General features: G+C 43.5%; 1 protein-coding gene across 1 annotated transcript; it reads right to left on the minus strand.

The window, feature by feature from the left end:
• Positions 1-246: 246 nt before the first annotated feature.
• On the minus strand, positions 247-11,392 carry LOC148831057 (peptidase inhibitor 16-like). The gene is made up of 5 exons (XM_088922470.1): positions 11,002-11,392; positions 7,516-7,737; positions 6,720-6,829; positions 6,148-6,236; positions 247-5,384 (listed from the first exon to the last, which is right to left on the minus strand). Exons 1-5 carry the CDS (start codon positions 11,152-11,154, stop codon positions 4,987-4,989), a joined length of 972 nt encoding a protein of 323 aa, XP_088778596.1. The 5' UTR covers positions 11,155-11,392; the 3' UTR covers positions 247-4,986.
• Between the last annotated feature and the right edge of the window lie 1,184 nt (positions 11,393-12,576).

Consider the following 12,576-nt stretch of genomic DNA (forward strand, 5'->3'; position numbering starts at 1 on the left):
ATGAACCGGTATTAAATACAGCTCTCTTCACTCTGTGGGTAATTGCTAGGAGAAACTAACTACATTGCACAAAATTGTACAATTAGAGTATATACATTTCAAACTCATTTTGAATATTCAAAAAAACAAGAGTAATGGGTTACACTTTGGAAGAAATTGCCCCATCACTGTATATAACTATATTATACTGTATATATACATACACCAATATGTAAATTTTTTTTACATAATAATAGATGCATGCTGTTTTCCATTATTTAAATGCACTATATCGACTTTATTTTGTATAGAACACAAAAGACTTGGAATATAAAAAGTTATTCAATCCCAGTTATTTAAGATACATGCTGCGGGTCTTGTGAAATGAGCTTCTGTTACTTCTAACCTCTTGCCTAAAGCTATCAACCTCACCATAATGCTCTGCCAACTTGTATTAAAATCAGTAAGCAAAACCCTTACTCTGATCTAGTTGAACAGCTCCTCGGAATACCAGATCATCTGATATGGAAGTAGGATAGACAAGAACACACCCATGCAGGAGTTGCATAGCAGCCCAGATTTCCAGCCTCGCTGCTTCTGACTAGACAACCGCCAGTTTCTGCAAATACCCAAAGGAGCAGAGATACTTCAGCATTGCACAAATGCTACCACACTGCTCCACCAAGTGGCCATTTTTCAAAAGTCAATTTCTTGTGCTTTTACTCCTGCGTACTGTAGTCCAGTGGTTCAGAGTCTTAAAATCACTGTGGCCTGAGCCCGGGCTTCATCTTCACAAGTGCCAAAGGTGTTACAAAAATACAAACTACAACCACAAGCATAATACAATCTAAAAAAAATTATAGACCTAGTAGCTGCCAAATTCTCTGAACCCATAGCACCTTAAAAATATTTGGACTAACACATTTAAATTTCAAATATTCTATCACACTCACATTTTGTACATTTTGTATAAAGGGAATAGACTCTAAGATCATTGCAGTTCTCGCTCCAGGCCTGTAAACCACAATACAGAAGGGTCTCAACATCTGCAAATTTAACACTTGTGAATTCTCTTGTTCACGATTCATTCTGGCAGACAGGGTCTTGGATGAAAGAAGAGCAGAGCTGGATGAAACCGAGCTGATGGTTGTTAACCTCAACTTTCAAACTGTAGAGCAACAAACTGGGATTATGAGACAAATCTAGCTAGTGAGTGAGCCTCTCCATGCTGCCTGCCCAAGTACCCACTACCCAGCATCTGTGTCTCAGAGTGGTCTTATTTTTATATTGTAACAAACGCTCCTGAGTCTGTATCGGCAGGAGACAGGGAATGACAGGTTTATTAAAAACTGACGGTTTTATGACCCATTTCATTACAGTGGGTTGTGCTAATTTGAGATTAGAGGAGCAGACAGAGAAAGTGGAGGCTGGATACAGAAAAGGGATTCATGATGTTTATTTTAAGTTATCGCTATAGGTTTTAATTACTGTTGTTTCTTTAAGTTGAGCAATGTATTTAAATTAACTTAAGTCAATGCATTAGTACTTTAATTATGATCTAAGGGAGGGTTACAGATGTCTTTTAGCCATACATGATTTTTACTGTAGTACATAATGTGACAGCATAAAGGATTACTTTGTTTGGCTATTCATGATGGACCCTTCACAAATGACGAGACCCTACTTTACTTGTAACACAGTAGTATAAAGGTATTTATATGTTTGCTTTCTACTGGATTCAAACAAAATTAATTTCCTACTCCATCTCCATCCCAGTCACTAAAAGACATTTTACAACAATAACAGAAATGATCATTTTTTATGTAGATTTTGTTATTAAACAATCCTAAAGTGCTGCACACTAAAAGTACAAATCAGCAAGAGTACTATAAAAGCTTTATATGTGGTAGTAACCCATTTGGCACAGAGCACAAGACAGGACTGATGCCAAATAACTTGGACAGTAGGACTCTGGACTGTGGGAAGAAACTGGAGACAAACCCATGTGAACACAGGGACAACGTGCAAACTACACACAGAAGATTCCCAAGACCACAATCGAATCCAAAACTGAAGACCTGTGAGGTAGCAGCGATAGCCACCTCAACCCAGTCACCCAATTTCACATTTAACAGGTTATCAACATAAGAAATATAAAACAGCAATTGTATAGTTATGTAATTTAGACTTTTATCATGACCCAGGCAGATCAAATCTATATGTACCATTACCTTTACAGCAAAGGTTCCAAAAAACAAATAATACTTCTGTAAGAGATAAGGCACAGACCTTGCCTCAAATACCTAGATTTACCACAATAAAAAATAATGAGGAATGTACCATCAAGTCATCAGTTTCAAAACTGAAGACAAACCATTGAGAGAATTCAATTCACTTTGAATTACAGGCTAATCTGGGTTAGCATTTCCAATTAATTGTTTTTTAACTTCATGAAGATAAGGAGGTTTTAATCTGACCCAACTCAGTAAAGGGATTATTACTGGACACGGTCCTGAGCTCTCTCTGGAGTTTGTGTTCAAAGCCAGCAGGAGGTAACTCAGACAGTTCAGAGGTACTCTCAGAAGAAGGTTCAGAGAGGAGTACTACATACAGTGGCTACATGCACAGACAAGCTGCTTTTAGAGAACAAAGTGGTGTTTAAACTTTTAATTAATATATTTAAACAGCCGTTTCATGATAACTGAACTGCAGAGCAGTACAATTTGGATCACCTACGCATTGGACCAGTAGGAACTTGTTCCTATGAACAATTAGTGTCAGAGGACACTATATACTGTAGGCTGGTTGTACTAATTATTAATACTCCACTGGGGTGAACTGTGCATACTGGTCATGTTAGTACCCTCTAGAGTGTAGTCATTGTCCATGGCAATGTGTTCTCAACACAAATTCCAGTTTGCACTTGTTTTTTTTTTTAATAGGCCAACTAAATCAGCACCCTGTCTCTCCCCATCCTTGCCACTAGAGGGGAGAAAAGCAATGCGAGACCCCTGGAGCTAAAGACAATGTGATTTCCACCGAGTTTACTCATGACAGAAATACGCTTGGGTTACTATACATCTATATTTTCCCAGACAACTTCTCCTTTGTTGTCCTTTAATCTCTATCCAAGTATAATTTCCAAATATCCCTTATTCTTTTCCCCCCAAAGGTTTTTGATATACAATTGTTCTTGGGATGAAGAAATTGTAGTTCATTCCAGAAGGAGATTATGTTGTTTACAGTTGTACACTGGTCTAGGTAACTGCCACATTCAGTTTTCATTCTAAACAAGTACGATTTTGCAAAAACCTCCACCCCTAGCTCAGCCAAAGCAATAATTTCAGTGTCTTATAGGGAATCCTTATTTGATATTTTGTTATGCTATCCCTGAACACAATGCCAAATCTAAAGTGCAAATTCACTGCAGAACTAAAGGCAAAATTCCTGTGTTGTTGAAGTGATGATATTTATGTCTCTATGGCAAACAAGATATATTGTTTTATATATGTTATATATACACAAGTGATGCATATAATGTTATACAGCACTATTACAAAGCAAATTAATATATACTGGTACAAATACCCCTCGCTCCCTATCGACAGAGTGTCCTCCTTTTTGGATTTTTGGATGTTCCAATACGGACACCCTAATTATGCGTGTTTCAGTATAATTATCACATATAACTACAGACTGACACAGACCTGGAGTTAATTAATTACTAATTACTAACAGGTGGAAATGATAAAGGGGATGAAAAAAGCACCTGTACATAGCTTATGCGTTTGCACTTAGTAAGCGCACATGGCTAGATCATTTTTCTAATAAGCTTCTTTTCGCCTTTAATGAAACGGAACTCCTTTAATACAAACAGGTTGGCATCTTGTAGCTTCACTGCTTATTCTGTGTACATTACTTGCTGACAAGTTATCAACACACAGTACCACACTTGTGAATAGATGGAACCTGCAGGGTTACCATCTTTGATCACTAAAAAAAAGAGGACACTCAGTCAACCACGGGAGAGGGAGCATCGGCATCTGTGATCATTCAATAAAGGTCCAACAGTCCCCAGCTCCCCGGAGATTTCAGGACCAAAAAGGAGGACATGTCCAGGAAAAAAAAACGTACATATGGTAGCCCTAGAATAATGTATTATTATTATTATTATTATTATTATTATTTTTAACCACAGCTGATTTTCCTTAATGGATTCAGTCTGTGTTTAATTATAAACTGTGTCAGCTAAGAAACAAAAGCATTAACCATTGGGGGGAACGGAAAATGGCGCAACAATTTCTACAATCCCCGAGTAGCCAAACTGCAACATCACTGTGAAAACGTAAACGTAACTGTAGTTTCTCCAAAAAAACATTCAAACATACTTCAACCTGTCAATTGAAACATTGCCTTGACACACTGAAGAAGAGGATAAACACCATACTTACCAGCAATCATAGTAGTATACTTAGCAGACCAGCGTATCGGTTTGTCAGAGTCAATATAAATGGCTTGTTCAATTGTAACTATTGAAATGTAGAACTCAAATAGAACATTTACAGGAAGCAGTATATATAACTAGACCTCTGTATAATCCAAAAGAAAAGTACAAATACGCATATAGAAAATCATACCTATCAACCAAAGCCTGAAAGATATACATATAATCCAATATTTTATTATTCTCTCTCTCTTATTTTGATGTGCTGAGAACCTACAACTTGGATAGTGCTACAAACTTAAGATTTTGAAGGGTCAAATACAAAAGTTTTTTATCCTAATCATTTGGAAATTTGCAGTTTCCCTCGTTGGTTAGCTTGAAATGCTGATTGGTCTTTATTCTTCTACACTGTACTTTTACGCGATTGCTCCGCATGTCAGTTCTGATGAAGTTATCACTCGTGCTGCCGTCGCTGCCCCGGGGTGCGTGTCTCAGTCCGGCTCTCTTCCCCGGAGCAGAAGGGCAGTCCTGCAGGGGTTGCATGGGCACGTGTGAGCTGCGCTTCACAGTGCAAAGAACACCAGCAGGAGTGACATTATGATGACCTGAGTGTAGGGCATGCGGGCTGCCAACCCACCGGTCACAATCACTACCACTTCCACATCTGTGATGTCCTTTCCCTCCACAAGGGGGCGCTCACTCGACGGGAGGCTCTTCCGGCCCTCCCGTTCCCAGGGCCCAGCTGTCGGAGTTGGGGTGCCGCCCTCTTCCTCTGTGCCCTCTTGCACCACATCCTCAGCTAGGCTCTCTGTCGTTTCCGTGGGCACCTCCCCCGCAGGCGTCGTCTCGGTCTGCTCCCTCTCCGTCGTTGCTGGACTCAGGGAGGAGCTTGTCTGCTCCTCAGGGCCCTCTGTTCCGGTGCCCGTGTCCCATGTGGGCGTCGTCTCCGGCTGCTTCAGCACTGGGGAAAGAGACGCACCTCTTCACAGGGAGCACAATAAGACAGGCAGCGGCTTGCTGCAGGGGTCCGGGGACTCGGCCCCTTCGAGGCCCCAGGGTAATCTAAGCTGTTTATTATGCAAACCTCAATGTGCTTGAGACCGAAGAACCGGGCCGCTGCCCCATCTCATTCAGAACAGCTACATTTCTTTTTTCTTTGTACTGCACTCCCTTATAGCACAAGACATTAAAAACTGTGCCCCCTTTAGAATGTCGCTAGGCATTCAGTTTAACAGCTGCACTTCCCATTTTACAGTGTCAGACAGTGTCAGTCATAGCATTTAGGCGGGATTCTGATTTAGAGGCGTTCAGTCATAATCCCACAGATGGTAGCTTCGCACCATTGGCTCCTCAGCCAAGCACACGCACCAAATATCTGAACCTGCGGTTCCTCTCGTACTGAGCAGGTTACTACTGCAACCCTCCAGAGATTCCCTCTGGGGATGGCGTGTGCAGGTTCCCAGAGCGGAAAGGACATGATCTGAGCTTCATACCTTTAATGTACTGCATGCCAGGGAAGATATTCTGTAGACTCACTAACATTCCTTCCTAAGAAAAGTGTGTACACAGCCAATAACACCATTAACATGTGCATTCCTAGAATACCTGAAGCCACTCAAGCCTGATTCCAGTCCCTCTTAGACAAGCAGGGGGATCATGCCAGTAGTGTTAACAGTGTATTAATTAGCAGTGTGAGGATCCCACACTGCTGTTGTTGTCCTTACCACACAGGCTCCCAGCACAGCTGTGGTACTCTGGGCAGCTGGAGCAGGGCTCTCCCACCTCGTACGGATGCTCACCCTCGGCATTGCCCCTGGAACATTCAGAAAGAAAGCAGTGAAGACAAGCAAGGTGAACCTGTGTAGACATGGTGGCTACCACTCGATGTGCAGCCACTGGACTGCTTGTCCAATGTGAATGTAGAGCCTGGGGGGTACAGCAGGGCCAGAGAAAGAGGCCTCTTCAGTGTGCTCAGTCCCCTCACCCTGTGATCACATTACAGCAGTTAAACTAACTGAGTGTGAGTTGCAAGGGCGCGAGACAAACTCCAGTTACCAATGAATGTAATTGCTTTATATAGCACCTTTGGGGAAGGGAGAGAATTTGCTGAATTTAAGGAGAGTTTGAAGGTTCGGAATTATGAACTCGCTTTGTGGAGTGTGTAGTTCAGAGCTCTTGAGCAGCAGTAGGCTTTGCTGCCCACCGCCTTGGTAAAAGTGTCAGAGCTGAGACATGCTACAGTATGTGGGCATGTTTCAGTGAGTTCTCGTCAGAGGTCGCCCAGCTTGCCACTCACGCAGGACTGTAGTTGCACACCAGCATCGTGGCTCCCTTGAAGCCCAGCCCTTTCACTTCGTCACACAGGTGAGTTCCACAGCCAACTCTGGAGCTCTCCGCCCACACCAGCTGAAAGAGGTGTTATTATTTCTCATCAGCTGTAGCGGTAGCTCAAAAAGAGGTAGCAACAATTGTATTATTAGAAATAATATGAATAGCTTAGATATGAATATTCGTAAGATCGAGTGTTGCGGTATGAAAGGCTACAGATAAGAGGATGCCCACATGGCTCATCTTGTTCATTAACTTGTCAGTAATTTTAAACTGTTTTCATGCCTCGGCGCCCAAAACATTGCATGGGAGTTGGATCAATATCCATAACGTTCTGTAAAGAAGTGTTATCAGTAGGAAAATGTTAGCATTTGAAGTACTACTGAAGTGTTAGTGGCAGTAACGGTAGGAGTGCAGGCAGATGTCCAGCATCTCCTGGGTGTGTCTGCACCTCCATGTACAAATAGTGATTCAACTGGGATACTATTTCGGACTTCTTCATTAATGTTTTCACAAGAGTACATGATCTGCGCTCCACTGACAAGGGGCCTCCAGGTTATGTCCAAGGATTGTGATTCTGTAAGCTTTGTCCATGCAAAGCGTCCTCACTTTACAACAGACCAGCTCTAGTAACGCAACTGCTGGAAGCAGCTGTCGGGAAGGTTATTACGGAGCTTTGGCACGGGGAGAACAGATCACCCTTTCGTTACTGACAGAAATACCACTTGCTGCTCTGCAATCTTTTGTTCCTCGCCGGGCGTCACCTGGGTGTAGTGGCCACACATCTTCAATGTTCTGCATTTGTTGGTGCTGTAGGTGTAATCCTCGCGCTCCTGGAACCACCTCCACACCGCCTTGCTGACGTTGAAGCTGCCCGTGCCGACGTACAGGTTCTCCCCGAACACGGACTGGATGTCGAGGTTGTGCTCCCAGACGCACTGGGCTGCGTACTGCGTGGCCACCGTCTCCAGGTCCTGCCCCCAGCTCTGACACAGCGCACAGAGACGGGACACGGGTCAGCACGCTTCCCCTCAGCCTCCCCCAACACCCCACCCCCCGTCCTGGATTGCGTTTCGTTTTGCTTCTTATTTTGCAAAGCGAGAGAATAAAGCAGGGCTTCACGGTGTTACAGTGGTTGGCATTGCTGGGGTGCTATCTGCATGGTGTTTGTGTGCTCTCCCTGTGCTCGCGTTGGTTTTTTCCAGGTGCTCCAGTATCCTCCCACAGTCCAAAGACACACTGGTACTGTAGGTTAATTGGTTTATGGGACAATTGGCCCTGGTGTGAATGGGTGTGTCTCTGTGTCTGTGTGCACTTTTAATCACCAAGTGGCACCTTTAATCTTCAAGAGAGTTTGAAGCCTAGTTCAGCATCTACCTGCTTTCCCTCTCTGACCCTGCCATGCCTCCCTGCTGTACCGGTCCCAGAGTCCATATTCATATGATCTGACTAAGATGTCTTTCTTGTCTTTGCTGTATCCTACTGGTGCTTCAGCCGGATGATCTTGCAGTAAAACTCTGAAACCTGCCAAGTAAACAGCTGTGCCCTGTTGTCAACCACATCAACACTGTCATCAAATAAATACATAGGCACACATGCACGCATACATACAATTTCAGAAATAAAGCTGAACACTCTACCCCATGACATGGTTTATATAAACATTCTGGGCTAGAATTGGCAGCAGCTTTCGTTGACCCTGAGCTGCGCCCATCTTAAGTTCCTAACTAATCTCAGGCGGATGGTGTAGCGGTGCCTCACTGAGCAACCGCCCAGAGTCCACTGTAGCTCTGAGCTTGTTAATTCACAATCACCAACAGTAATACTGTTCTTTGCCTCTTGCCAGCACCATGCTGGGGCCAGAATTACATTGTTATTTTTATAATAGGTAGTAGGTGATTCCCATTATACATTTGAAATGAACTCTCATTCATCCTAGCTAGTTCGGTTGTAATTTCAGTTATTGAAATTAGTATAGTATTAAATAGCAGAATAGATTTACAATTAAAACCTTGTGCTCACTTTGCAAAACAGGGAACCAGATATCACGCCCGTATCAGCAATACCACATCGTTTACCAAATTACCAAAAACACAGGCTAGCCTCACAAAGGAAAACAACATCAACAGCAGAGGAACACTTTGTCCTTCTGTAAGTCTGTGTTGAAATACTAAGAATCCTCCTGCATTTATATATTAAATTACTACATATATTATATATTTTTATATTAAACATGGTCCGAACCCCGATCTTACAAATCACTCCATCAAAGCCTGATGAGCCACCAATTGTAAGAACTGTTACCTTATCCAATATACAATAAACGGCTTTGACTAAAGATTAAGGTCCAGTAACATTAAAAGAAGAATACAATGAAACTGTTGTTTGTTTCCAAATGTTTTTGACGTACTTTCATGTTACGTTTTTCGTCAGGTGTTACCATACAAACACCCAAAGTTTCAGCCCAGAAGAGTCCATTAGGATGTTATGCATTATGTCCAGCTAGGGTTTGTGTAACAGGGAAGGGACAGGGACACAGTCGTCTAAGACAACCCTTGTTAAGAAATTACACAGCTCTCTTCTGTCTGTGATCAGTATGTTGTTCTCTCTCTTGAACTTTATGCACTATAACACTGAAAACATGCAGCGTGTGCACATGGGGGACAATTCCACTGCGTTCCACGTCAGGGCGTCTGGGGGTCACGACTGTGTATTTAACCACCACTGAGCCCAGACATGCAATTGCTGAGTCAGGCTGAGGGGAATTATTACAATTCCTTGTGTTTACTAAGTGAGCCCTCTGAATTAAAACCTTGAGAAATAAGATAGTCTTTATTGCAAAATATGCAAAATATAAATGTTTGCGCCAGACTGTGAATCAACAATGACAGACATTTCTCTCTCTCCCTGTTCAAATTTCCTGTAAAATGCAGCACAAACATTCTTTGTCTGTTTCTCTCTTTCTCTGGATAATTGTTGTGCAACATGCTGCCAAGACCAAGACCAGATGGACTGCATATACTCCAGAATGTAAGCATTCTGTATCAAATCTTTACATCTATAAATCCATCTAGTTCAACAGGACAGCCTGGTTGCCCATTTAAGTGAAGGGTCTCACACCCAGGGTGGTTCCTGCAGCATTGCTCCGTGACTCAGACTCAGGCACATTGATCCACACACAGAATGGAATCCATCAGCAATCAATTGTGCTGTCTACAAACAAATGCTGTCCAGCTCTGACACAAGCAGCAGATTTTACTTCCTTGGCTGGAAGAAGAGTCCCACACACACCAGTCAGTTTGATATTTGGACGCAAATTCCAATGATCTGAGCACAGAAATCATGTCACTATTGAAATCATTATTTCAAATCACTTTATATGACTTATTCTGAGCAAAGATGTTCTTTAAATGAGAAACTCCAAGCAAATCAGAAAGTCCTGACATGCAATTTTAAAAAGGCATGCATTTCCCAAGCACATGGTAAGTTTTCTTTCACATGTTAAACAGCAGCACCACATGAGTGCATGAAATAAATCCAGGGCTCATTGGAATCCTTACCAGCTGCCGTTATCATACAGAGAAAAAAAGACTAGCGAAGAGCCACTGGTTAAAAAGTAAAGAGAAAAGGAACACAAGAGCTGCAGAAGCAGGATTTATAAGACAAGACTTTTATCCACACCCTAACTCTGGGATTCTCCTGGGTGCTGTGAAGTTGATTAAGACCAGCCACAAATGTGGAGTGAGTTCATAGACAGACCCACTCCTCCCCACCATACTGGAGTCAGACTGAAGACAGCAGCTGTCAGCACTAAAGGTCCCTGAATTAACTCTTTAATTGTGTCACAAACGCAACCCCACAGCAGTGACTGCGCTGAAGGCACTGGAGCCTTTTGTTAAGCAAAGGTTGTTTTAAGGCTAAGGCTGAGAGCCATGGACGATGTGAACAGCCTTGAACCTCGGAGTCCCTGCTCTTCAGCTGCCCACCTGTGGCAGTAGCAAGGGACCCAGAAACGATAGGAGGCATGCAAATAGCAGTGCACTAGCAGGGCATCCTGTGAAAAGAAAAACAAGGGGCCACAGTTGCCCCAACACCCCTCTCTCCTTTACTGCCCATTCAACCTCAGTTTGAGAAAGCAATATCAGACATCCACATGCAAGTAAAACTGCAAATCCCCACCAAGCCTGTAGCTCTCACACATGGGACCCTTCCTATTGCTCTGTGCCAGTCCTTTCAGCTGTTTCTCTTACCATGCCCCGCATGTTGGAGGCACTGGGGATGACCATGGAGCGCATCTGGTTGTGCAGGTCCACAATGGTCTTCTTCTCCTCCTCGCTGAGTTTATAACCCTGTGCCAGGCAGAGCCCAGCCAGCACAGCCCACAGCACTGAACTCCAGAGCATGTTGTCCCTCTGCTGCAGACACACTGCCTGCCTCTTACACAACTCGGAGTCAGGCAGCTTGTTTTAAGGAGGGCCGGAGAGAGGGAGGAACACCCTGTCCTGAGAGGAAGGCTGTGTTGCTGCTCCTGCTACCAGATTAATGCAGCCAGTCCGAAACTCCGGGTGCTGGCTCTGAGGCACATTTAGTTCAGCACTACAGAGTTACACTTCTTTAAAGCAAAGACTTCATGCAAGCTCTGAGTCATAGGATTAATCTCACATTGCACAGCAAGAGGACGGGGCTGTTTAAGTGGAAGAGCCCCCTCCTCTCTTCCTCTTTTTATGCAATTCTGTGCCCCACACTCCCCCGGAGTGCAGAGTCAGCTGCACCTGTGCGAGGTCATCTTGTCCATGACGTCTTGGACATTCCTCGCCAGCACTTCTGCTTTCCTGCATCTATTCCACTGCCACAGTCCAAGACCCTGCAGAGTAGTCAGATCCAGTTCTTTCAATCTCCATGATACTGAGTCCTGATCAGTACTGTTCCTCTTTTAGCTTCCACCATCCTACCTTCACAAAAATCCTGGCCAGTGCCCATATATACTATATACACACATCAGAAATTACAATGAGAAAATTATCAGTTAGCTGCAAGCAAACTGCAAGCTTCATCAGAGAGGACAGCTATTAAAGGAGCTAATCATCCTAGACTGAAGAATTGGCATTTGGTAAATAATTACAGAGGGGAGGGGGAGGGGTGAATAGACCCCCTTATTCTTGTGCCAACCATGCCCTAACAAAAGCATATAATCAGAAGGCTATGTGAATCAGAGGTATACATTATGTGCTGTTGTTGGTATTATTGTTATTCATTTGCTTATGTGTGCCTGAACCATATGAATTAAGCATTATCCCATCTTGAACCTACTTATTTATTCAGCCTAATCTGTGCAGATTGGCAGCAAGTCAAGAGCTGGGCTCAGCGCAGTGAAAGAGGTCCATTCAGCCAGTGTTCTTATTCTTCAGGTTCACTTCAGGCTCTGCGCAGCCTCCTCCATTTCTCATTTCCACGGCACTGTCTCTGACCCCACTTGATTACATGTGACTAAGGGACATACAGTACAGAATGTGCAACACTGCAGTTGTTCCTATCCTCTGTCCTGCTGAAACTTAAACCGCTGCATGAAAAAAAAAGCTACTGCCAGGAGTGACTGGGTGTACTGTATGCAATAAGAGTTGCCCTTATAGAAAAATGGCTGCCCTAGATTGAGAGCTGAGAAGACAGTTACCCCAGGGGTTGCCCCCATAAACACTGTCAGATGTGAAAGGCAGCCCCAGGGGTGACATACAGTATGAGTGATCAAGGTTAAAGTACTTCCCGGTCGCACAGTTTCAACTGCTGCCAGGTCACACTTCCTCCAGATACTTGGACCTGCTGGGAGG

This window comes from Atractosteus spatula, chromosome 7 (assembly GCF_055471065.1).
Source record: "Atractosteus spatula isolate fAtrSpa1 chromosome 7, fAtrSpa1.hap1, whole genome shotgun sequence".
In the NCBI taxonomy this organism is placed as follows: Eukaryota; Metazoa; Chordata; class Actinopteri; order Semionotiformes; family Lepisosteidae; genus Atractosteus; species Atractosteus spatula.

What these genes read in the sequence shown, in the direction of transcription:
- LOC148831057 (XM_088922470.1), bottom strand. Translation starts at nt 11,154, where the DNA reads ATGCTCTGGAGTTCAGTGCTGTGGGCTGTGCTGGCTGGGCTCTGCCTG. An exon ending in CCTCCAACATGCGGGGCATG is followed by an intron (nt 7,738 to 11,001) that starts GTAAGAGAAACA and finishes GCGCTGTGTCAG; the next exon opens with AGCTGGGGGCAGGACCTGGA. An exon ending in GTGTGCAACTACAGTCCTGC is followed by an intron (nt 6,237 to 6,719) that starts GTGAGTGGCAAG and finishes TGAATGTTCCAG; the next exon opens with GGGCAATGCCGAGGGTGAGC.